At 37.6% G+C, this 25,159-nt stretch overlaps 2 protein-coding genes and 1 pseudogene across 3 annotated transcripts; 1 reads left to right on the top strand and 2 right to left on the bottom strand.

Annotated features, from left to right (window-relative positions):
- Positions 1-5,930: 5,930 nt before the first annotated feature.
- On the top strand, positions 5,931-8,263 carry LOC146377501 (uncharacterized; annotated as a pseudogene). The gene is made up of 5 exons (XR_014801695.1): positions 5,931-5,976; positions 6,174-6,290; positions 6,368-6,511; positions 7,536-7,646; positions 7,762-8,263. The product of XR_014801695.1 is annotated as an uncharacterized LOC146377501 (transcript).
- Positions 8,264-10,277: 2,014 nt separating this feature from the next.
- LOC146377500 (urokinase plasminogen activator surface receptor-like) lies at positions 10,278-11,871 on the bottom strand. Its single transcript, XM_084942805.1, has 5 exons — positions 11,782-11,871; positions 11,408-11,524; positions 11,183-11,329; positions 10,723-10,833; positions 10,278-10,638 (listed from the first exon to the last, which is right to left on the bottom strand). The coding sequence occupies exons 1-5, from the start codon at positions 11,825-11,827 to the stop codon at positions 10,436-10,438; spliced, it is 624 nt and encodes a 207-aa protein (XP_084798931.1). The 5' UTR covers positions 11,828-11,871; the 3' UTR covers positions 10,278-10,435.
- Positions 11,872-22,710: 10,839 nt separating this feature from the next.
- On the bottom strand, positions 22,711-25,041 carry LOC146377499 (urokinase plasminogen activator surface receptor-like). Its single transcript, XM_084942804.1, has 5 exons — positions 24,207-25,041; positions 23,828-23,944; positions 23,604-23,750; positions 23,175-23,285; positions 22,711-23,086 (listed from the first exon to the last, which is right to left on the bottom strand). Exons 1-5 carry the CDS (start codon positions 24,250-24,252, stop codon positions 22,860-22,862), a joined length of 648 nt encoding a protein of 215 aa, XP_084798930.1. The 5' UTR covers positions 24,253-25,041; the 3' UTR covers positions 22,711-22,859.
- Positions 25,042-25,159: the final 118 nt, after the last annotated feature.

Here is a 25,159-nt window from a genome sequence, read left to right as displayed (position 1 = left end):
TATGGGAATATAACTGTAAATACTAAATATTAAACATTATTGTGCTGCACGTAAGATCGACAGCACACAGTGTGCTTTGAGGTAGGAGCCAAAAAGGGTGTAGTTTGTGTGTGTGATCACCCATGTGTACACCTGTGAGCATGGACGCGCTTGTTTTTTTAAAAGGTTCCTTCATGTAATGATCTGCTAGAGGGTGTGGGGAGCCACTGCCCCGTCCTCCAGGGCATGAAGCAGGTATGGAGGAGATCAAAACTCCAGACATCCAGAGGCCCCCAGAACACAAGAGACCAAGGAAGACCAACAGAGGGGCAGCCTCGCCACTGTCCCAGAAAGAGCTGAGGAGAGTCCCAGATGAGGGGTCACTCAGCAGCCGCGGAGCAGAAGCCGGGGGGGTTGCAGTGACGCGCCCGTGAGCTCCACCGGCAGCCAGCTGTGCCTGAGTGACCGAGCCCCAGGCCGAGAGGCCGGGGGCACCCCACCTCCGAAGTGGCCCGAGCGAGCCCCAGGCTCCAGGCCCCGATAAGCGGCCGCCAAGGAGTGAGCCGGTGTGTACCTGGACGCCCATCCCCGGACACAAAGAACCACCAACGCACCGATGTCTGAGGGAGTCCGCCACTGGCAGGGGAAGTGGTGGTGGGGGGAGATAGGCCTCCAAACCTTGGAGGGCCTGGGATGTCCCCAGAGAGGTGGCGTCTGATACCCAACCTGACATATAGACACAGACATACAGGCACACACAGATACAAACATCCATTCCCACCCTCATGCTCTCGTATGCAATTACTCCACACTCAACCAACGTGGAGACAGACATAAAGAGACGCTGTACACACAATCACACTCCCCAAGCGTACTCTACGAACCGAGTCTAGGTACCCTTGCCCCTGGAGGGGGGAACTGCACCCAGACCCAGGTGGTGTTACCCTTTTCCCTGCGGTGGGGAGAAGCAGACCGCCCCGACTCCGCAGCAGCAGGGAGGCCCCACATTCAAGACCCCAGTCGGACGGCCAACTCCTCCTCCCGGCCCCCCGCTCCAGCAGGCCGCAGAGAACGGGGGTAAGAGAAGACTCCAAACCTCCCTCCACCCGCTCATTGTAGTGTTGATGCATGTGTGTTCTAAGGTGCATTTAAAACCCAGGAGGGCATGGAGCTACCTGCCAGAGAGCAGCAGGTAAGCGCATAGCCCCTCCTGCTAGCCCTCAATGTCTACGTGTATTTAAAATTGAGAGGTGGGCAACGACGCCAGGGGTGAGGTGTACACCCTGATGGTAATTTGGATTCCGTGTAGCGTGCCCACCCCCAAGATCCTATATGTATGTGTAATGAGAGTGTGAGTAATGTCAATGTCTAAGTTGTGGGATAAAATTGAGGCAGAGGCAGCCAGAAGGGGACGAGGGGGGGGTAGCCTCCTCTGCACCCTGGTGACACACCGCTACTCCAAGGCCCTGCATGTGTGGGTGGTTGTGGTGGAGCGGGAAGAGGGAGGCAGCTGGAGATGGGGAGGGAAGGAAGGGAGGGGCAAGTGACCCCTCCCTGGGGCCAGCTCCCCCGCTGACCCCAGTAGGCACCCCCATACTCCGCGACCCGCCAGGGAAAGGGGGCCCAGGCCCATCAGGGCTGTTTGGGACTTTCTGATAGTGCGCAAATGTGGCGCACGTACTGCGGCAGTTATACAGACAACTGGACGGTCCAAAAGTTGGCCAACCTATTACTGACTGAGGTTTCAGTAGAGTTGTGGCTGAACCACATAAAAATATTACATTTATTTTAATCTCCCCAATCCATTATAATGTTATGTTGGAATGTTGTTAAAGAGGGTCAAAAATGTTTAAACCCAGTTTGTTTTGCAGATTCTGTACAGCAGATTTAATATAGGGAGGACACAACTTCCAGATTGTATGAGTAAAATCAGGTTTTTTCTCTTTGTCAGTTTAACAGTTTCTGTTTTGCTTGTCACTATTCCCTGTCTGTTTTCTTACCTGGTTCTTCCTGACCTTGTACTTTCTCCTCACGTTCCCTCTTTCCTCTCTCCCTCTTTGGACTGACAATCATACACAAATAGATTGTATTCAATAAGATGAAAAAATACTATTAAGATCACTAACAAAAAGTCCTCTCTCAGTTTACTTTCAACCAAAAGGAAAATAACCAAACCACATGAACATCTAATAAAAGATATAAATATTGAAACACTGATCCAACATTATTCTTGATTGACGGATCATTTGATTTTACACTTTTACCTGAATGTGGCTCCTTTGTTTTGGAAAAAACTTCCTTATATCCATTATGAACCTGGCTGTCTCTCTGTACACAAACACACACACACACACACACACACACAACAGGAGTTATAAGGTTAATGGGCATTCGGTCAGTTAGCTAGTTAGTATCCATTTAAAACAGGACAGTGGTAACAACAGTAGGCTACGGACAATTTTAAGTTTTAGATTTTAAACAGGACGGTCAAATGTCGCTGATTTTACTACAGTGTAGGACGGATTGTAGGGTAGCAAACATCGCCGGAAAACAAGTTTTTTTACACCCAGCTTACCTGGGTGTAGAGATGGCACGATACCACTTTTTTATGTCCGATACCTACGTAATCAACTTTAATTTGATGCAGTGTGAAAAAAAATGCACAGAAATCAATTATTTTTCTACAATATTTAAATAGATTCAACATCTTTCTTCAACAGAATTGCAGACTGCACAGATGGTACCTTCCCAAAGGAAAAAGTACTAGCTTACTAGGTATATAAGACCTAATAGTTACTATATACAGTAATGGACTTCTATACATTTTACATCAGATTAAAACTTTGGGTGTAAGATTCAGATAATTATTTATTAAAAGCTAGACATTTTAAATGAGAATAAGAAAGAAAAGTATGTCTTTGTGCCCCCCTTTTCCCTGTTAATGCCCTATCGGCCCCCCTGGCTAAACTTTGCTAGATCCGCCCCTGCACAGTTACCAGCCGTCAGCTACGTAGAAAAGGATCCTGGTGTAGAAAGTAATATTAAATAAATTCTAACAACAGCTTATAAAGCTTAAACGTGCTGCTGTTGTTCAGCCGCTGGTTTCTTCTTTCTGGCGCGAACAAACAAGAGAGACGGACTCGCGACAGAAAAGCCGATCAGCTGATCATTAATCAGTTTCATGATTGAAGTAGCAGCAGGAGAGGGAGGGAGAGAGAAGAGACAGTCGCTCCATATATCGGTTGTTGCTTAACGCTGGAATGCTTTACAAACATTCAGAGATGAACTTACACACTTGCTTCACTTCTCTGGGATAACCTTCTCGGAGATGAAATGCCGGTTTGGTAGCAAGGCTCCAAATGCTCAACTAGACCACTGACATGTCCGGCATGCCAAAGCCGTTTTGTGAGGTGCATTTTTCATATTTAATGGATCGGATTACATTTTTTATTTCTCTCCGATATCCGATCCAGTAATTTAGGTCAGTATTGGACCGATACCTAATATCGGATGGGTCCATCTCTACCTGGGTGTAATGTTTTTCAGCAAAAAGAAACATGGTCTGACTCCTACCTAACTATATAAAGAGTAACTGAAGGTTATATGCAGCTAACATGTCCTGTTTTAAGCCAGGCACTTACACCTCCGCTCAGCTGGGTCTCAGCCACCATCCCTCTGGCAGCAACGGAGCTAGAGCCAGAGCAGGGGAACAAACCATTTTGGGGAGGGGGGGTGTATCTATACTTTTCCTGTTAAAATGTTATGCTTTTTATATTTTTAGCAGTGTGTCACACAAACAGCAAATATTGTCAAAAAAAAGTAAGAAATCTTTGGGGGTGCTTTGATTCAAAAATGGGCTAAAATCGCCCCTGCTACATAGCACAGAGTTAGTGAAGGAAAATGTACTCATTATTCTTGTCTTGCAAACACATCTCATCAGAAGGTAACAGACATACAGTGTTAAGTCAATCAGGTTCTGCATGTTTGTTCAGAGATTCCTTTGTAAAAACTGCTAGGCTCAGTGTCAGTTTTATGACTAAACGTTGATGACAGGAGTATTTTTGGACCTGGACCAACAGTATATGCATTTGTAAGAGTTTCACTTTCAGGAGGAGAATATTTAAATGAGTCAAGCAAATCTAAATTAAAAAGTCTTGAAATTTTTTGTAAATTGCACAAAATCTAATCTTGAAAACACAATCATGGGGTTCAGATATTTGCTATTTTTATGATCAAAAGTTCTTGGCCCTGTACTTCTAAGTGTGTTTAGCATACACAGGATAGTTCAGTATTCCCCTTCATGTTCACATCAAAGCATCAGACCAACTACAATTATGGATAAGCATATTGGTAGCAGATATTGAAAAAGAATGACAATATTAAACACACAGTATAGACTGAAAGTAACACAGCTGCAGACAAATCAGCAGTGTGAGTGCATGTGCGGAAAAACAGTATAGGCCTACAGTAGTTCAGAATAAACGATGCTCTGTGAATGCACTAGCACTTTAGGTGCTTTGGTCAGTGAAGCAGTATTTGAGAAAATTGAAGGATTTTAAGTGTGCCTTATAGTGCAGAAAATCTGGTATACTTTATGGCTAGGGTCTGCTTGGATCCCAGCAACGTCAGTTTTGACAGATGGTTAGCATGAGGTTATATGAGAACGTCTGCACACCTACTTCTTTTTTGTGACTGTCCACAGAGAATTTACATTACAATACACCAACTATGCATGTCCTGTATGTGGCAGACTTGAAATGGATCTTAACAAAGTATAGTTCAAAGTGCAGAAGTGGTGAATGTGCACCTAAAGAGAGAATATCTTGATACATGTCCAATAAAAATGGACATTTACAAGCTGTCCGTGACTGTATTTTAGTTTTTATACTCTGATAGCTTGTTTTATGGGATGAAAATAAAGACTGCTGTCTTTTTATGGCCTTTGTACAAAGAGTTGAGTCAAAGTGTAAGTGAAAAGTATAGCATCTTAAACCAGTATTTCTGGTTTTAAATGACATACTGTACACATAGAATGTGTGAAACAACAAAACCCAAGTCTAATTTGTGTGACCTGTAACTTTTATTTCTCCTAAACCACAGCAAGCTTTGCTTTTACTATAATTTTCTGCTTGACTGGGCAAGAAAAGAAACTTTCTTTGAGGACCACCACTCAAACTGAAAAAAAGTATTTACAAGTTTGTTGGAATGGCATAAAACAAACTTAGGGAGGTTTCTGTCTACTGTCTTATACAAAAATGGACAAAACATCGAGCACAGAGGTCACATTATGAATGACTTTGTATTAATCAGGTTAAGTATGCATGTGTTATAATGTTGATTATAACACATGCATAGAATTCAGTAAATTAAAATTTTCGTTATATTAGTACAGTTTATATGCATGCCAGTTTTTGATTTTAACTCATGAAATATCACTGTTCCAAAAACTAGTCAACAAATTTTTATTGTTGGACTAGCATGTTCTTTAAATAAAGATTGAGGCAACTATGCCAGCTGGCTTTGCCAGGATCTCAGAAAAAGCATTACTGAGAGGCCCAAAGTCTAAAAAAGCACTGCTAATGACCTGTGTGTGTGTGTGTGTGTGTGTTCATGACTAAGATGATTTATTTACAAATGGCACCAGAAATCACTATTACCACCCCAAATGAGGTTAAGTAATTATTAAATTTTATTCTAATTCAGCCTTTTGGAAACTCTGCAAATGTGCAATTAAATAAATGGATAAATAAAGGAAAGAAAGGAAATGGAGACACTTACATTTAGTTTCAGAGGCTTTCTCTAAAGTCAGGTTTTATCACTGCCAAATGCAGAATAAAGGAGTGGTCTGAAAGAGAAGATCACTCCCCTCAAGTACCGCCCCTTCTCATGAGAACTACTTATTACCCGAAAAGAAACTAAACTAAAATTCAGTTGTTTCTGACCATCACACAATGCATATCCTTGTGTTGATCCTTAGCACTGTGCTGCTTCCTGCAGGCAAGTTTTTAGTTCAGTTATTTCTTGTTTAGCCTTTTCTTTTCAAAGAATTTGCCTACAAATTCATGCACTATTTCTTATGCTGTTGTCTTTCTTTTAAAAAAAATATTTTTTTTATTTATACCAGTGAATGTTTTAGAATTTGGCCGTGCAGTGCTGGCAAGAAAAGTTTATTTAACGTATCTTTCTTTTATCAGCCTATGCATTGAAATGTTACGAATGCATACCAGCATTATTAGGAAGCTGCACTGAGACAACAAAAGATTGTCCTTCCAATACTCAGTGTGGTTCACTGAGAACCATTTCATATACAGGTAATATGGTACTTTATAGTTCTTACTTTATTCTTTTTTGAACTGTTCTGTTTTCAATGGTTCCTCTTTGGTTGCAGGTGGTTCAAAATCTGATGTTAAAATAAAAACGTGTGTTGGGGCTGAATAATGCTTCAATGGCTCACTCAACCTTGGATATCTCCAAACTGTAATTACCACCAATTGTTGCAGCTCTGATCTTTGCAACTCCCAAGATGCTCCCGGTAATTTGAATCATGTTTCTTGGTATTTTGAAATTGTACTTGGTTTTGTGGAAACTCAAATTTTGTATGATGCGCAAAAATGTAAGAAATTAAGTACTTTGGATTAATGAGTCTAATTTTACTGATTATCTGGAGAAAGTTCTGGAGTGAGTCAGGAGGAAAATTTCTTTTTCCTTAATCACCATGTTGATCTGAGGGTCTGAGGGCACAGTGACCCCATCTGTGTAAACGTTCTTAAAGAGTGTCTCATTATCACTGACAGCAAAAGCAGTAAAACCTTGAAATATTTTAAAATGATCTCAATAAGTACAGAGAATAAGCATATTAATAACATAAACATATACATTTTTTATATCTGATTTTTGTCACTTAGCTAAAATAAGCAGTGAAAGAAGTAGGGCTGCTCAATTAATCGAATTTTAATCTCGATTACGATCTGGGCTTTCAACGATCATTAAAAATGACTGAGCCGATTATTAGCCCCTCCCTCGTGCTTTACTCTCGCGCTGCTCCGTGTGGCAAATCGAGCGCACCTCTCTGCATTTCGAACACGTGTCACAATTTAAGAGGACCCGAGGGAAGCTCGGAAAGCTAAGCAGAAGTTATTTGGAGAGGAGAGTGACTGCTGTTGGTTGAAAAGAGAGGTAAAAAAAAACTTCAGTGGTGTGGAAACATTATGGGTTCGCGGAGTCAGACGTGGATCAAGTAGACATAGTATGTAAACTTTGCTACAGTGCCGTAGCTGCACCACAGAGCAACACTGCAAAGTTCACTAAACATAGATGTTTACATTTTTCATTTATTTTTTATATTGCAAACATTTGCACTGTTATCAGTATTTGCACACTATTTTATATTATTTTTTGACAATCTTTAAAGTCATTATTCAATACATTGTTATTGTTAAATAAATATCGTCAAATAATCGAGATCTCAATTTCAGTGAAAATAATCGTGATTATCATTTTTGCCATAATCGAGCAGCCCTAGAAAGAAGTATCACAAATATTTCTGTATTTAACAGCTGGAAGCATATCTCCTCCAAACGGGAAAAAGTGCTTCCAATGTGAAGGAAACAACTGCAATAAAACTCCATCCTGCAATGGAAATGAGGACTACTGCATCTCAGTAGCAGGTAACAGGCCTACAGTGTTTAGTGTCTGCATGTTTGTTCTTTTCTGCTCATAAGAACATTCAGTGATTCCTTGGTTCAAATTTGCTGCACAGTAAAATAATTTTTGTTTTCTCAGTTACTTCAGGAGATGTAACTCTTAAATTAAAGGGCTGTGCCTCCAAGATGATTTGCTCAAACACACAAAATCCAGAGATCACAGGAATTACTGGAGCAAAAATCAGCTGCTGCCAGGGTGATCTCTGCAACAGCTCCAGCAGTTCAACTGCCAGCCTTCTGCTCTTTGTGACATCGCTGATCTTGTTGGTCTTGTTCTCTTAGCTGATGGAAACCACAGCATCATAGCCCAATTGTTCTTCTCTCCTTCAAAATACTTTCACCCATTTATCACAAAGCTCTGAGAAAATAAAAATGTAAAGATTAAATCTAATTTTCACTTTTGAAATGAATACATTTCTTAAAATTCTGTCTGTATTTTGGTTTTTGGTCATTTCTAAAACATTTTTGCACTGAGTGGATTTTAAAAAGAATGTCAACAAAATGCCTACATAGCACAGAGTTAGTGAAGGAAAATGTACTCATTATTCTTGTCTTGCAAACACATCTCATCAGAAGGTAACAGGCATACAGCGTTAAGTCAATCAGGTTCTGCATGTTTGTTCAGAGATTCCTTTGTAAAAACCTACAGGTTCTCACCTTACAAACATCCCATAGATACCATTATATATATATATATATATATATATATATATATGTCTGTGTGTGTCTGTGTGTGTGTCTACGTGTGTGTGTCTGTGTGCTAACCACAATTGCACCCTATTTCACCTCGCCGACTAGCTCCTGACCTCTCACCAGACAGAGAGACAGAAGCCACTCTCATATATGTAATAACCGAACTGAAACTATGTATATGTAATCTACTGAATAAATGTTTTAATCAAGAACCTCTACTAAAAGCTTAATCAAAGAATATAAAAGTATAAAAGACAATTTGAATAACCTGCACTTAGACTCTGCTTTCGGTTTCACTTCTGTAAAAGCACGCTCTGCAAAGAATCAACAGAGAATCAACAAAATCAGCACATACACACTTAAGATTATAACAAGCATTCAAAAGCATTTAAGATTATAGATTCAACTCAACAGTTTAAAGTGGTTATAACTGCACCTGTAATAAAGGCTAATTGGGTGCCAATATGTTTAAACATCTGAATGCAATATCAATACTGTAGATTATATTATTAATGCAATGGTAATGATGATGATTATTAACAATAGCAGCAAAATAATTTCCCTGATCTCCACAATTGCTATAGACCCAATCAGCCAGTGAACTGTAGATTTAGTGTTACAGTTTTATAAACAAAGGTTTGGACACATATTTATCAAAATTATTACTTTAATTAAAATTGTATGGTGATTATCTGATTTGATAGCACCAATGAAAGCTGAAAGTTGCATTAAGGCATAAGCATGTTAAGAGACTAATATCTAATATCTATCATATGTTTAGCTCTTTCTGAGGCATTTAACAGCAGATATTGAGCAGAAAGGCTACAGCAGCAGAAGAAAACCAAACCAGGTGCTGTTCTTGTCAGCTAAGACACTGGAACATTTCTTGCTTGACTAAAATGTTTCATTTATTTTGATGTCAGATAGTTGATAGACCACTGAAGCATTGGTGGACTTCAAATAATTGTATTTTTATAAACAGACTTGAAAATGATTTTCTTAGATGACCGAACACTGTTCAAAATGTCAGCAGAGTATGCTCTAACCATGCAATCAGTTTGTGTGGTGATTCACAAAAATTTAATGTGCAGTTGTCCAGTTTAAGCCCAAAGTGAAAACCCAGCCTGGTTCTGTTCTAGGAGAAACTGTAACAATGGGGCCCGGAGGCCAAAGCATGGATCTGGACCCACACACAACACAACACAAACAACCTAGGATAGCTGACAAACTGGTGTGGAACAGATAAGGAAGCTGGCCTTAAATACTGCCTGTTGTTAGCCCTGGATCACTGACAGGTGAACAAACAGGTGTGGTGATGAGGCTCCGCCCAGGGGTGAGAACATGGAAAAATACAGCCAACTCACCCGGATTATGACCAAAACAAACGTGACTGACCACGTAACAATACACACATACACATAATAGATACCTTCTAAAATACACATGTATATTTTACAAGCATATACATTTGTACATGGTACAAATTAGTCTTTATAGGTTTATTGTGGCTTTTTTCTTGATGTACTATATTTTCTTATTTTTTTTCTATTATATCTTTTATTCACTTTTCTTCCTGACACATGTGATGCTGTAACATGTGAATTTCCCCAGTGTGGGGTTAATAAAGTCTATGTTTAAACTGCCTACTATAAAAAGATTTGTCCATTAGATAGAGAAAATATAAAATATAATTCTACCCATTTCCAACATTAACCTTTAAAGCAGTGAGTAACAAATGCAGTTAAATATGGGGACAGAATGATCTACGTTTTAGAAAAATAAATCACTGGCTAATATCTATGATAAAAGTCAGCCAAGTGTAGATTATTTCAACCATATTTTTTGTATATGTCTTATTAATTTGATAGCCCATAATATTGACTTAAAGAAAATAGAGAAATGTACAGGACTTTAAGAAATGTATTCATTTATTTTCTCCACAAACCAAAAATTATGTTTAGTTACAAAAATTTAGTTATTTTTTAAGCTCTGGTGAAATGGGAGGAAACATTGTGACAGTCATAAGAAAAGCTCGGCTGTGATGTTGTTGTTTCCATCAGCTAAGAGAACAAGACCAGAGAGATCAGCGGTGTCACAAAGAGCAGAAGGCCAGCAGTTGTACTGATGGCACTGTTGCAGAGGTCACCCTGGCAGCAGCTGATTTCTGCTGCAGTGATTCCTGCGATCTGTGCAGATTGTGTGCTTGAGCAAATCATCTTGGAAGCGCAGCCCTTTACAGTCACCTTTTGCCCTCTTGCAGTCACTGAGGAAATGAAAAGAGGGAATCACTGAATCACTGAGCAGAAAAAAACAAACATGCAGACATTGAATGCTGTCGGCCTGTTACCTCTTGTTGAGATGCAGTGGTCCTCATCTCCATTGCATTTTAGAGTTTTTGTGCAATCGTTTCCATCACATTGGAAGCACTTTTTTCCATTTGGAGGGGAGATGCTGCCCTCTGTTGAATACAGAAATATTTGTAATATTTGTTCCCCTCCTTATTTTAACTGTGTGCCAAAAACATCAGCAAAAAAAAAAAAAAAACTACAGAAAACAAAAGAAAAACCATTTATGTTATTAATATGTTTATTGTTTGAGATTTTTCAATCACAAAATTTTTACAGATTGATAATTGTGACCTCATCTGTTCAAGCGAATACGACGATTGAAAGAAAGGTTTTGACCCACTTCAAAACTTTCTCAACATATTTAATAAAAATAAATAAATTTTTCTTTTTTCTTTTTTTTTTTAGTTTCAAGGACAGGAAATTACATTTCAAAATACCAAGAAGCATGATAGAAATTACCAGGGGCATCTTGAGAGTTGCAAAGATCAGAGGTGCAACACTTGCTGGTCAGTAGAGTTTGAGAAACTCCAAAGTTGATTGAGGCCTGAACACACTCCTCAGCCGCAGCACAACTTTTACCTTTAATATCAACCAGTTTTGAACCACCTGCAACAAAAAGAGGAACCATTGAAAACTGAACCAGTTCAAAAGAAGAATAAAATAAAAAACTATAAAATATCAAACCTGCATATGAAGTCGCTCTTACTGATCCACACCGAGTGTTGGAAGGACATTCTTTTGTTGTCTGAGTGCACCTTCCAGAGAGGTCCGGTATGCATTCGTAACATTTCAAAGCACAGGCTGATAAAACAAAGATAAAGATAAGTGAAATTTTTCTTGCTTCCAATGCATGGACATATTCTAAAACATTCACTAAAATGAACCGTTTAAAAAATAGAGGACAAACAGTACAGTAATTAGTATAATAGTTTGTAGAACGTAGACAAACGTTTACTGGGTTGTACTAAAACATGTTGTAGAAGCATTAAAAAAGAAAATGTTTCATTGAATATTACAGAACTTTCTTCAAAAGAACAGATAACTGAAGAAAAACTTGCCTCTAGGGAGCAGCACGATCCCAAGGATCAGCACAAGGATCTGCATTGTGGAACGGTCAGACAGAAGTGAATTCTACTTTAGTTTGTGTTCAGGTTATAAGCAATTCTCATCGAGGGGAGTGGTCTCCTCTCTCTGACCACTCCTTAATTCTGTCTTTGACAGTGAAGGAACCTGACTATCAAAAAACAATCCTTTGAATAAGAATTTGAATTCTTTGTATCCATCTATTTATTTTATTTTCCACATAATTCAATTTAAGTGAATGGTAAAGTTTTTAAATTGCTTAATTCTATATCTGCTGAACAATAAAACTTTTCAGACTTTGAATATGGTTTGGTTACCTTGAATGATTGACTAGCTTTTAATGACTTAAAATCCAGATACAAAACTGTTGTACAAATATCCTGTACCAACATCACTAATCTACTACAGAATTGCAATCTGCAGAATTCTTCATGTGAACATCATAACACATCCGTATTTTGCTTCTTAAAGGTTATATAACCTCTGTGTTCCATGTAGCTTTTCTTCTTTTGTTTGCAAAGTTAAATAACCAACTGGGCAAAGACATCAAAGAACCTATAACTCCATGTTTTTGAGTATAAATAATTAAATTGGTATTAGTTAGAAATCTCCACTGTTAAATTAGAATAACATCTATGCTGCATTTTTCTTTTAGTCCTGATGGGATTCTATTAAAACTAGTTTGAAAACATGTTGTTTCAGTTTTAATTTTGTGTATTTGTTTGAAATTTTAGTGTTATTAAATTGCTTTATTGATTTTTGTATCATATATTTAATGGAATATTCTGTGAAGTTGTTTAATTCTATATCTGCTGAAATATTTTTAGGCTGCAAATCATTTTCTTTAAGAACAGACATAAAATGTTTGTTTTGTTTTTATTGTCTTTGATGACCAGTGACTGTTTCAAATGTCAGCAGAGTATGCTTTAACCGTGTAATCACTATGTGCGGTAGTTCTTGACGGCAGCTTAATTTCTTGCTCTGAATGAAAAACAAAACTGACTGTGATTCATGAGAAATGAAAGTCACCGACGACCACACAAAAGGTATGTAACCGTTATTGCCACATGCATTCTATCTTACAGCATATATTAAAAAAAAACAGACACACCAGTTTTCAGTGGTATATTATTCACTTGCACATTTCCCCTTATCTTTTCAAAAAAGGTAATAAAAAAGACAGAAATCTGTATTTTCAACTATCAGTGCATCAAAACTGAAACACAGTCAAGAATGACTTGAATTTAAAAACTATTCTCGCATTTTTATTAGACGTGCTGAGACAAGACACTTTCTTTTCCCGCTCACCACCTCTGCACAGGCTGTAACTTTATCTGTAACTATCAGAATTCCTGAGGACAGTCCCAGGACACTATAGAACAAGCAGGACTCAAAGTCTGAATAATTATACTTATTTTATGCCCCTGTGATGTTTTTTTCAAACATCCCATTCAGCTGCACTTCTTTCGTCTTTGTGTGATCTGATCAGTGAAATAAAACTGTACATAAGAGCAGTTCAACACGTGTCAGCAGAGCAGACGACTGTATTCAGAGAGGGCCGAGGACTTTTTTAGTATGTATTTCTGCACCAACCTTACTTATTAACACTTTTACTTCCCATGCCTATATGGAATGGAAATATATGTTTCTTTTCACTGTAGTATTTAATTTTCAGTTGATATTGTTTTAAGCATGTTGAGAAAAAAAACCCTGATATCCCACAGCAAGAAATATTTTACACCACTCTGAATGTGTTGCGCTTGTCGGTACATGCAGCAGGTTTCACCATGCCTCAGAAAACTATTTCACAGCAAACAACCAGCGCTCATTTTCTGTTGTAAAAAAACCCATCAGGTGTAGTCACTGAAAGTAAAGGGGAACAGAGAGAGACCCCCTCATCTCTAATAGAAATTCGGCATTTCTTCCACAGGGAATAGAAACTGTTTCTATGGGAGTTCAAAAATAATTATATTTATGATGGCTTTGTTGAGCAAAACAGTTTAAAACGTAAAATTGATTCTCAACCTGAGTGCAGGATGTATTTCCTCATTTATACTTGGTTGTCTTTCTTTATTCCCACGGATTAGTCACCTACACTTTTTAAATAGTGGAATATGAATAAAATAATTATTCATTTATATATAAATAGTACTGATATGATGTTTACCAGTTTTTCTCAGTGAGAATAGTGTGTGACAGCTGACAGCCGGGCATGGCCAGTATTTGGCTGCAGAGTTTTGAAACCATGGTGGAAAAGGCCGGGTGTCCTCTATAGCCGGGGAGCAGAGAGAACAGTGGGTATGTTCCTGACCCTAAACAATATACAAAGATTTATTTACTTGTCACACAACAGGCCTCAGAAGTTTTACCTTATCAGAAGGGAAAAAAAAATTGTAACCTGCTTTGGTCAAATTATCCGGCGGTGCTGGACCAAGGCCAGGAAGATCGTGAAGGACCTCAGCCATCCCAACAACAGACTGTTCTCTCTGTTGAGGTCAGGAAAGCGATTCCGCTCCCTGAAGACCAACACAGAGAGACTGAGGAGGAGCTTCTTCCCGCAGGCGATACGGTTTCTCAATCACACCACCACATAGTACCGACCCACACATATGGTTTTCACACACACACACACACACACACACACACACACACACACACACACTAGACATTCTGGACATTGTTTACAATAATCACTTCATCACTAAATCACTTTAAGCATATTTGCACTGTTTGCTGCTGTTATTGTATATATATATTTATATTTCTTCATACATTCTTATATATTTCTATACTGTGTATTGTGTATTTGTTGTACAGTATTTTCAACTTTAATTTATATATTTTATCTTATTCTTTCCCAGTTAAATTTACCCTTCATTCTAATTTGTTGTTGTACAGTTATTTCATTTTTAACTTTAATTTTTATATTTTATTTTATTCCTTCCTTGTTAAATTTACCCTTTTTAATTTTTCATATTTATTTCCTATCTTATTCATAGCCTTTTTTCTTCTTCTTCAGGTCACGAGTAGTTGTGTAAGTATTTCACTGCATATCGTACTGTGTATGACTGTGTATGTGACAAATAAAAATTTGAATTTGAATTTGAAAAATTATCCTCCCCATCATTTTCCTACACAGGAAACAAGAACATATTGACCTCAATGAGATTTTTAGATTTCTTTTTAGAGATGCTTCTGATATCTCATTAAAGCTGGTAATAAGGAAGCATAGTTCAAACATGTCTTTATTTCAAAGAGAAGGCTAGTCCAACAATAAAACTTTTCAGACTTTGAATATGGTTTGGTTACCTTGAATGATTGACTAGCTTTTAATGACTTAAAATCCAGATACAAAACTGTTGTACAAATATCCTGTACCAACATCACTAATCTACTACAGAATTGCAATCTGCAGAATTCTTCATGTAAACATCATAACACATCCGCATTTTGCTTCTTAAAGGTTATAATATGACCTCTGTGTTCCATGTAGCTTTTCTTCTTTTGTTTGCAAAGTTAAATAACCAACTGGGCAAAGACATCAAAGAACCTATAACTCAGTGTTTTTGAGTATAAATAATTAAATTGGTATTAGTTAGAAATCTCCACTGTTAAATTAGAATAACATCTATGCTGCATTTTTCTTTTAGTCCTGATGGGATTCTATTAAAACTAGTTTGAAAACATGTTGTTTCAGTTTTAATTTTGTGTATTTGTTTGAAATTTTAGTGTTATTAAATTGCTTTATTGATTTTTGTATCATATATTTAATGGAATATTCTGTGAAGTTGTTTAATTCTATTGCTGAAATATTTTTAGGCTGCAAATCATTTTCTTTAAGAACAGACATAAAATGTTTGTTTTGTTTTTTTTGTCTTTGATGACCAGTGACTGTTTCAAATGTCAGCAGAGTATGCTTTAACCGTGTAATCACTATGTGTGGTAGTTCTTGACGACAGCTTAATTTCTTGCACTGAATGAAAAACAAAACTGACTGTGATTCATGAGAAATGAAAGTCACCATCCACCACACAAAATGTATGTAACTGTTATTGGCTCATGCATTCTATCTTTCAGCATATATCAATAAAAACCAGACACACCAGTTTTCAGTGGTATATTATTCACTTGCACATTTCCCCTTATCTTTTCAAAAAAGGTAATAAAAAAAAGACAGAAGTCTGTATTTTCAATTATCAGTGCATCAAAACTGAAACACAGTCAAGAATGACTTGAATTTAAAAACTATTCTCGCATTTTATTAGAGATCTGCTGAGAGAAGACACTTTCTTTTCCCGCTCACCACCTCTGCACAGGCTGTAACTTTATCTGTAACTATCAGAATTCCTGAGGACAGTCCCAGGACACTATAGAACAAGCAGGACTCAAAGTCTGAATAATTCTATTTATTTTATGCCCCAGTGATGTTTTTTTCAAACATCCCATTCAGCTGCACTTCTTTCGTCTTTGTGTGATCTGATCAGTGAAATAAAACTGTACATAAGAGCAGTTCAACACGTGTCAGCAGAGCAGACGACTGTATTCAGAGAGGGCCGAGGACTTTTTTAGTATGTATTTCTGCACCAACCTTACTTATTAACACTTTTACTTCCCATGCCTATATGGAATGGAAATATATGTTTCTTTTCACTGTAGTATTTAATTTTCAGTTGATATTGTTTTAAGCATGTTGAAAAAAAAAAACCTTGGTATCCCACAGCAAGAAATATTTTACACCACTCTGAATGTGTTGCGCTTGTAGGTTGTGGGATTATAATATTACCTTATGCCATGTTAGACCCCTAATTAAAGATTGTGAATTATTATGTAGTTTTAGTTTGCATTATTCTCCTGAATTAGACGAAGGTGAAAACTATTACATTCGTTAGACTGATTTGCATTACATTAGACTGCTGATTTATTGTGAATGAATGATTGTTTTATGATGCATTATACTGCTGAGTTATAAGAAATACTGTTCGCAGAAAGTCATCGCCTTATCTGGCTGATTAGAAGAGAACAGAGCATACTGCCCCATCTCAGCAGGAGCAGATAAACAGGGATCCAAGGTCGTAGCTTGTGAGAGAAAGAATGTGAATGTTTAGGCTTTTATGATTAGGTGGGGGCCACTAGAGGCTATAAGAGTTTGATCAATGCTCCACCATTTTGAGATCTGATGCTGTCTGCGTACAGTATCCATCTCCCACGCGTGTGATCATTAAAATCATCGTTTGACTCAACCCGGCCGGACCAGTGTTGTTATTGTGGTTTTTCCTCTTGTATCCATCTCCAATATTTTGAATCCGTAACAGTTTGGGGGCTCGTCCTGTGGTATTGGGGTGGAAGTTGGAGGTTTGAACGGTCCGAGGTGGTCGAACGGACAGGCACCGGCCAGTGGTCTGACGTGAGTGGGCATAAGCCGGCTTATCCAAAGGTAAGGCACTACCTGTTGAATTATTTCCAAAGTGTGCCAAATTGGACATGAAAAAATTAAAGTCTACTCACTGAAATTACTGGTAGATGTCTGTTTTGATTTTGATGAAAAAATCTCATGAGAATTGAAGCTGAAGTAATGATAATGAAACGTTGAAAGTGTACTTTGTGGGTTAGAGGCCCCATTGGTCATACAGTACTGGGTTAGAGGCCCAAGGAAAAGGAAACAGTGAAATTGGGTTAGAGGCCCAAGTAGGAAAGTTAGGGAATTGGTTATTTTGTGGGTTAGAGGCCCCATTGGTCATAAGGTTGGACCTACGTCAGTCATACTCTTGTTTTGGGGTGTTGACTGTTGTTTCAAAGTATTATAAATTTTTTAAGAACGGCAGTTGGACTGCTAAGAAGTGCATAGCCCGGACGTTACGGTCCCTCCTGGCCACGGACGTGCGACCTTGACCTGTCGGCGAACAGGGTTAGTTCACTTTGGCTTAACTGTGAGGTACAGGGCATCCTGGAATAAGCTAGGAGTTAGAGTCTCCTTACCGTTTGGAACGGTATCTGCGCTTTTTTGGGCAGCAAAGGTTGGACCTTGGGTGTTGGACACTTTTAAATTGAGTTAGGGATTTTAGAGATGAGGCCAGAAACTGTTGGACAGATACTGGTTAATTGATTACAAAAAAGTTGGACTTTTTCGGTTGGACCATTAACTTAAATTTGTCGAAATTGTGTAGGTGCTAAAGCTGTCAGGCCTGAGAGTGATTGTAAATATAAGACATCTTTGTAATATAAAATAAGAGAGTTTGGTGTGAGAGGAGGCGGTGAAACGCTTAGAGTATTAGCGGCTTTATAAACACTGTTGCAAACAATGATACATGCCTGTAATTAAGACACTGATTTTGCTGATTATAATATTACAAATAAAGTTTTGAATGACTACGGTGAATGTTTGATGTTTGGCTGGGTTTTGATATAGAAGAGACAAATCGTGCATGATTTAGACCGGCATTTCAGTCGGCAGGGTAAGATTGAGTGGAGGAGTTTGAGTGATAAATACGGGGGTGATTTGTTTCAGTTTTGTGGTGTGAAGCAGGATTTATAGGATTTTTAAGTGGTTCTCGTTTCAGTTCAATAATATAAGCAGTTACATTTGATTTACTTTTGGTTTTATCATAATATAGGGTGTGATCAAGCACGGATTTCAGCACTAGATGTGGTGTAGTAATTTCATTTTATTTAGATAAAAGGCATGCTTATTTCAGGGTCGTGCCGAATTGAAATTTCACCTATAGGGGATCTTCTTTACATGAATTGCATTTGTCACAGTGAGTACGAATAAATAACTAAATACAGTGAATTTTCTTGAGGGTGTGTGTTTCTAGGGATAATTATTACTGGTTTTATACATTCATATTGAGGAGCGGAGGATTGTGGCTGAGAGTGTGGAGAGAGGACGTGAAGACGGCTTTGCAGCTGCTGGGGGTGAGTAGCTGTGTGTGTGACAGGAACTTTGCATGCCCATAAAAGGCAACTGCCTGACTGTGTGAAGTATGCACCAAGAGAGTGAGAGAGTAAAATCTAGGCAGATGAAGCGAGTGGATGTTTTCAGAAGAGAAATGGTAAGTGAATGTTTTCAGAAAAGAAATAGTAAGTGGATGTTTTCAGAAAAGAGATAGTAAGTGAATGTTTTAGTACGTTAATACAGGTGGACTTCTCTCAACCTGGAAACCTGAGTACAGCGGCAAAAGGATAGATTAACAGAATTGGGACGACAGACAGGCCAAGCTTTGGCTCAGAGTTTTACAGCTTGACCTCTCACTTTGTCCCCACCCTGAAAAGAAGCGAAAGGGACATCTTCTCCTCCAGTTATCGGTTACCATCACTGGAAATTTTCAGGCAAGTTTTTGGCTGAATTGTTGTTAGCACCATGTGTCCCTGAATCTCACAAGCAAGCTCTAACTCCTGGCTGAACACAAGGAATGCTGTTATTTAAGGTGGGAAATCAAAATTTGGGAAACAAAATAAAAACACACACACAACCAGAGAAATGTATGAGAAAGGCACGTGTTAGAGAAATGCCTTGTTTGAGAAAAAAGTTAAAATAACCTACCTACATATGGAACGCCAGGACTGCCATAATGAATTAATTAAATACACCATTAAATAATTAATTAAATGTGGCAATAATTAATTAAAATTGGAATTAATTAATTAAATAAATTGGTATGACACATGTAATTAATTAATTATTGACACATTTAATTAATTATTTATGTATTTCACATTTTTATTAATTATTGACACATTTCATTAATTATTTAATGATATATTTAATGAATTATTTATGTATTTCACATTTTAATTAATTATTGACACATTTCATTAATTATTTAATGATATATTTATTTATTTCATTTTGGCAGTCCTGGCGCCTGGCTCTCATCTTGAATTAATTTTATCTGTCAGCCTCACCCATCAAACTCAGGGGGCGGGGTTAACGCTGCCCATGCAGCTTCTCTAACATTTGATTGGTTGCCGTGCAAAGTAAGTCAAAACAGGTCGATCCTAGATCATCGATTGCTTGTGTAGACTTGGGGCAGCCAGGTATCCCAGAATGCATTTCAAATCACAGGCAGCAATGGTGGTGGTGTAGTTTTAAAATACCCCGTTTTTCTGTCACCAACTACACTTTTAACAGTGTTTTAGCCGCGAATGTCGCGCCGTAATCTTCACATGTCTGGTCAGGTTGTCAACATAGAACATGTTTGCAAAAGTGCTCAGATGTTTTCAGAGATTTCACTAGCTCTGCTAACAGTCAGCATGCAGAGTGCACCGAGGGGGTTACGTTAACCGGTTTGTTTACATCCACTCTCCGTGTTCCACATGTTGCATTCGCAGATTCTCATTTTCACCGAACGATCGTCTCTTTCCACCTGGTCTTGTGTCTCTGTGCTTCTGTAACATAAAGAACGAGCTGACATTTTTCTCACGAAACCAGCGATCAGCTCAACAGACCCTCAGTTTACCTGCATGCATCCTCCTCCTCACCTGTCAGCTGTTTAACACCTGCTGCTAATTCAAGAAACACGCCTACATTACCTGGTGATAGTCACAGTTTAACTGGGCAGCCGGTGCTCAATATAACGCAATGTCAGTGCATTTTTCTGCACAAGATAAGGAAATATAGTATTTTTCCCGAGCGCAGAGCTGCTGGAGCTTGTTTCCTTACAGAGCACTTTATAGGCGAACCAGCGTCATCGGCGGCTGATGTCCAATCACCCGCACACAGCTTTGAAACCTCACCTGAGTTTTAGCTCTCAGTGGTTAAACGCTGGACTTAATTCACTCAGGTTTTGTCTGTCGGGTCACGTTTACTTCGCTGTTTTATTTACAACTGACCAAATCGGTTTGGCTGAGGTTAAAGTTACGTTTCAGAACTGCATAGTTTTACAGACCTTTAATGGTTCACTGGCACATGTGTTAGACTGAACTATTCGCTTTTCTTTATCTGGTGTGTTTTGGATTTAACAGTGAATTTCGAGATTAAACTGACTTTTAAAATGTTTTATACAAAGAGGAAAGAGAAGGCGCATTTCCACCGAGAGAAGCAGAGTTTGCAACAGCATGTTCATCATGAAGACTGCAACCTGGACAGAAATATTATATCATCTGTTTTTTTAATAGTTATTCAACTGTATTCTAAGCACCAGCTATCTGTTAGAATTTTTAGAGTTTACTTAACTAAAAATAAATGGGGTTAACATATAATTTGTGTGATTTTTTTTTTCTCTCTCACTTTTTTTTTCTTTTTTTTTTTTCTTTTTCGGTCATGTTACGTTTAACTGTCAAAGGTTTGTTACAAACTATGAAACACATCGTGCAGACTTCTGGATGTTGGAAGAAAACTAACAGTGCTCATGAATGAGACTAAAGGTAGGAAGGTGTCCTTTAATCATAGACATAAATTACAAGGGGCAAAGGTGGCCTGTTACCAAGCCTGTAAGCTGACAAACTATTGAGAAATAGATAAGGACACGGGTCCTAAATACTGCCTGTTGTTAGCCCTGGGGTCACTGAAAGGTGAGCAAACAGGGGCAGGGAAGAGGCTCTGCTCAGGAGTGAGAACATAAAAAAAACAGCCAACTCACTTGGACCATGACGGAAACAAACCTGACTGACCATGTAACAATACACACAATAGATACCTTCTAAAACACACATACAAGCATGTACATTTGTATATAGTACAAATTACACTTTATAGTTTTTTGTGGCTTTTCTATTTGTGCACTATGTGAATACTAGGGGTGCAACGATACACAAAATTCACAGTTCGGTTCGGTTTGATACTTTGGTGTCACGGTTTTATATTTTTTCGATACAAAAAAATGTTCATGCCTTTTTAACTTGTCATTTATTAAAATTATAAATATATATATTTAACTCAAAAGTACAGTTTTTAAATTTAATGTTGCTGAAACAACAAAATAATAATAATAAAAAAAAGTAAATCTATCTGATCGAGAAATCACTCATCTTTGGAAAAGAGAGTTTATTACAGAGAAATGGTTCTTTCCAAAATAAAAGCTATACTATACGCTTCTTCTGGGCTATATTCTCAGCAGCATATTAAACATATCAGGTCCCCATAAGGAGAATCATGTGCTAACGGCTGTCTAAATGACTCGGGTAAAGTTTGTAGCATGCGTGCTTGTTGTTTTTGCCTGCTTCCATTTGCCTTTGCACTAGGATGATGTCAACGTAAATGTGCAGTCACATTCGTTGTGTTCCCACTAGTGCTGTCAGCGTTAATCTCATTAAAATGACATTAACGCCATAACGCGGCAAATCTCTGTTAACGAGTTACCGCGGATCGGTAGATTAGTTCAGCCATATTTTCTTTATATGTCTTATTAATTTGATAACCCATAATATTGACTATCGCGTACACATACATTTTAAGAATGTATTCATATGTGTGTTTATGCCAGAACATCAAACAAATCTTATATGAGTTTGTATTAGATTATTATATAATGATTATATAATCTAATATAATAAATTAGATTATAATATAATATATTATAATATAAATACTCTAAATAGATTATATTAGAGTAAATACAATCTGCAAAAAAAAAAAAATGCAAATCACCCAAACCTAGCTGGACCAATAATGCCCATGATGAGTGTATTTACACTTTTGACTCTACATCATCATCTGGTTGTGTGTTAGTCACACAAACTTGAAAGGCAGTTAGTAGGTGACAGTTCAAGAATAATGAGTACACTTTGCACTGTAAGCACTCCTTCACTAACTCTGTGCTATTCTGTTTACACATAATTGTCAAAATCCACCATATTTGTATTTTACTTTTCTATTAATTCAGGAAAATGTATCACTGATTCCTTACGATAACCTTTAAATATGCGTGCAAAATGATTTTGAGACTTAAAGGAAACAGAGATGCATATAGGATTTTAAGAAATTTATTCGTTAATTTTTTTCCACAAACCGAGTTACAAAATTTTCAATTATTTTTTAAGGTCTGGTGAAATGGGAGGTAACATTGTGACAGTCATATGAAAAGCTGGGATGTGATGCTGTTGTTGTTTCCATCAGCTAAGAGAACAAGACCAGAGAGATCAGCGTTGTGACAAAGAGCAGACGGCCAACAGCTGTACTACTGGGCTGTGATGTTGTTGTCATCCCAGCACTGTTGCAGAGGTCACCCTGGCAGCAGCTGATTTCTGCTGCAGTGATTCCTGTGATCTGTGGAGATTGTGTGCTTGAGCAAATCAGCTTGGAAGCGCAGCCCTTTACAGTCACCTTTTGTCCTCCTGTAGTCACTGAGGAAATGAAAGGAAGGAATAACAGAACATTTGTTTGAGCAGAAAAGAACAAACATGCAGACACTGAAACCTGTCGGTATATTACTTGCTGATGAGATGCAGTGGTCCTCATTTCCGTTGCAGTTTAGAGTTTGTGTGCAATCGTTTCCAACACATTGGAAGCACTTTTTCCCATTTGGAGACAAGATGCTGCCCTCTGTTGAATACAGAAATATTTGTAATATTTGTTTCCCTGCTTATTTTAGCTAAGTGCCAAAAACATCAGCTTGGAAAAAACCCCCAACAGAAAACAAAAGAAAAACCATTTATGTTATTAATATGTTTGTTTGAGAATTTTCAATCAGAAAATTTTCACAGATTGATTATTTTGCCCTGATCTATTCAAGCGAATATGACGATTGACCCACTTTTAAATTTCTCAACATATTTGATAAAAAAAAAAGATTTTTTATTTTTTAAGTTTCAAGGACAGGAAATTACATTTCAAAATATCAAGAAGCATGATATAAATTACCAGGGGCATCTTGAGAGTTGCAAAGATCAGAGGTGCAACACTTGCTGGTAATTAGAGTTTGGGCGCCTCCAAAGTTGATTGAGGCCTGAACACACTCCTCAGCCGCAGCACAACTTTTACCTTTAATATCAACCAGTTTTGAACCACCTGCAACAAAAAGAGGAACCATTGAAAACTGAACCAGTTTAAAAGAAGAATAAAATAAAAACTATACAAAATCAAACCTGCATATGAAGCTATTCTGACTGATGCACACTGAGTGTTGGAAGGACATTCTTTTGTTGTCTGAGCGCAGCTTCCAGAGAGGTCCGGTATGCATTCGTAACATTTCAAAGCACAGGCTGATAAAACAAAGATAAAGATAAGTAAACTTTCTCTTGCTTCCAATGCATGGACATATTCTAAAATATTCACTAAAACAGTTTGAAAAATAGATGGCTAACAGTACAATAAATAGTACAATCATTTGTAGAATAGACAAACCTTTACTAAGATGTAATGACACTTGTTGTAAAAGCATTAAAAAAGAAAACATTTCATTGAATATTACAGAACTTGCTGGTTTAAAAATGTTAAAGAACAGATAACTGAACAAAAACTTGCCTTTAGGGAGCAGCACCATCCCAAGGATCAGCACAAGGATCTGCATTGTGTGATGGTCAGATAGAAGTGAATTTCTGTTTAGTTTCTGTTCAGTTTATAAGTAATTCTTATTGGGGGGAAGTGGTCTTCTTGCTGTGACCACTCCTTAACTCCTCCTTTGACAATGAAAGAACCTGACTATCAAAAACAAGCCTTTGAAACAGCATATATGTATATATGAATAGACTTCATAGAACCTATATCTAGATAATTAAATTGGTATTAGTTAGAAATCTCCAAAGTTAAAATAGAATAACATCTATTCTGTCAGTCCTGATGGGACTGACAGAATAACATAGAATACCTGAATCTCAACATATGTATGAGGAAGAATAATATCTATTAAAACTAGTTTAAAAACCTGTTTAGTTCCAGTTTGTTTATTTGTTTGAAGTTTTAGTGATAATAAAATGCCTTATTGATTTTTGTGGTGGCTATATATATGCTTCTTTTCACAGCTGAAGTTTTAGTGTTATTAAATTGCTGATTTTTGTATCATATATTTGATGGAATATTCTTTAAAGTCATTTCATTCTATTGCTAAAATATGTTTAGGCTGCATTTAGGCTGCAAATCATTTTCTTTTAGAATGGACGTGAATTGTTTTTTTTTTTCTTTGATAACCAGTGACTGTTTCAGTTGTCAGCAGAGTATGTTTTAACCATGCAACCACTCTAGTGGCACTGAATGAAAAACAAAACTGACTGTGATTCATGCTACATGTGTTCTACAATACAACATATATCTTTAAAAAACCAGACCCACCAGTTCTCTCTTTCATTTTTACCATACTCTTTTTACAAAGGTAATAACAAGACAGAAATCTGTATTTTCACCTTATAAAACAGGTTAAGTATCAGTACATCAAAACTGAAACACAGTCAAGAATGACTTGAATTTAAAAACTATTCTCG

Source organism: Perissodus microlepis, chromosome 11 (assembly GCF_051167445.1).
Source record: "Perissodus microlepis isolate ML-2025 ecotype Zambia chromosome 11, ASM5116744v1, whole genome shotgun sequence".
Lineage (NCBI taxonomy): Eukaryota > Metazoa > Chordata > Actinopteri > Cichliformes > Cichlidae > Perissodus > Perissodus microlepis.
This window is presented reverse-complemented; position numbering and strand designations above follow the sequence as displayed.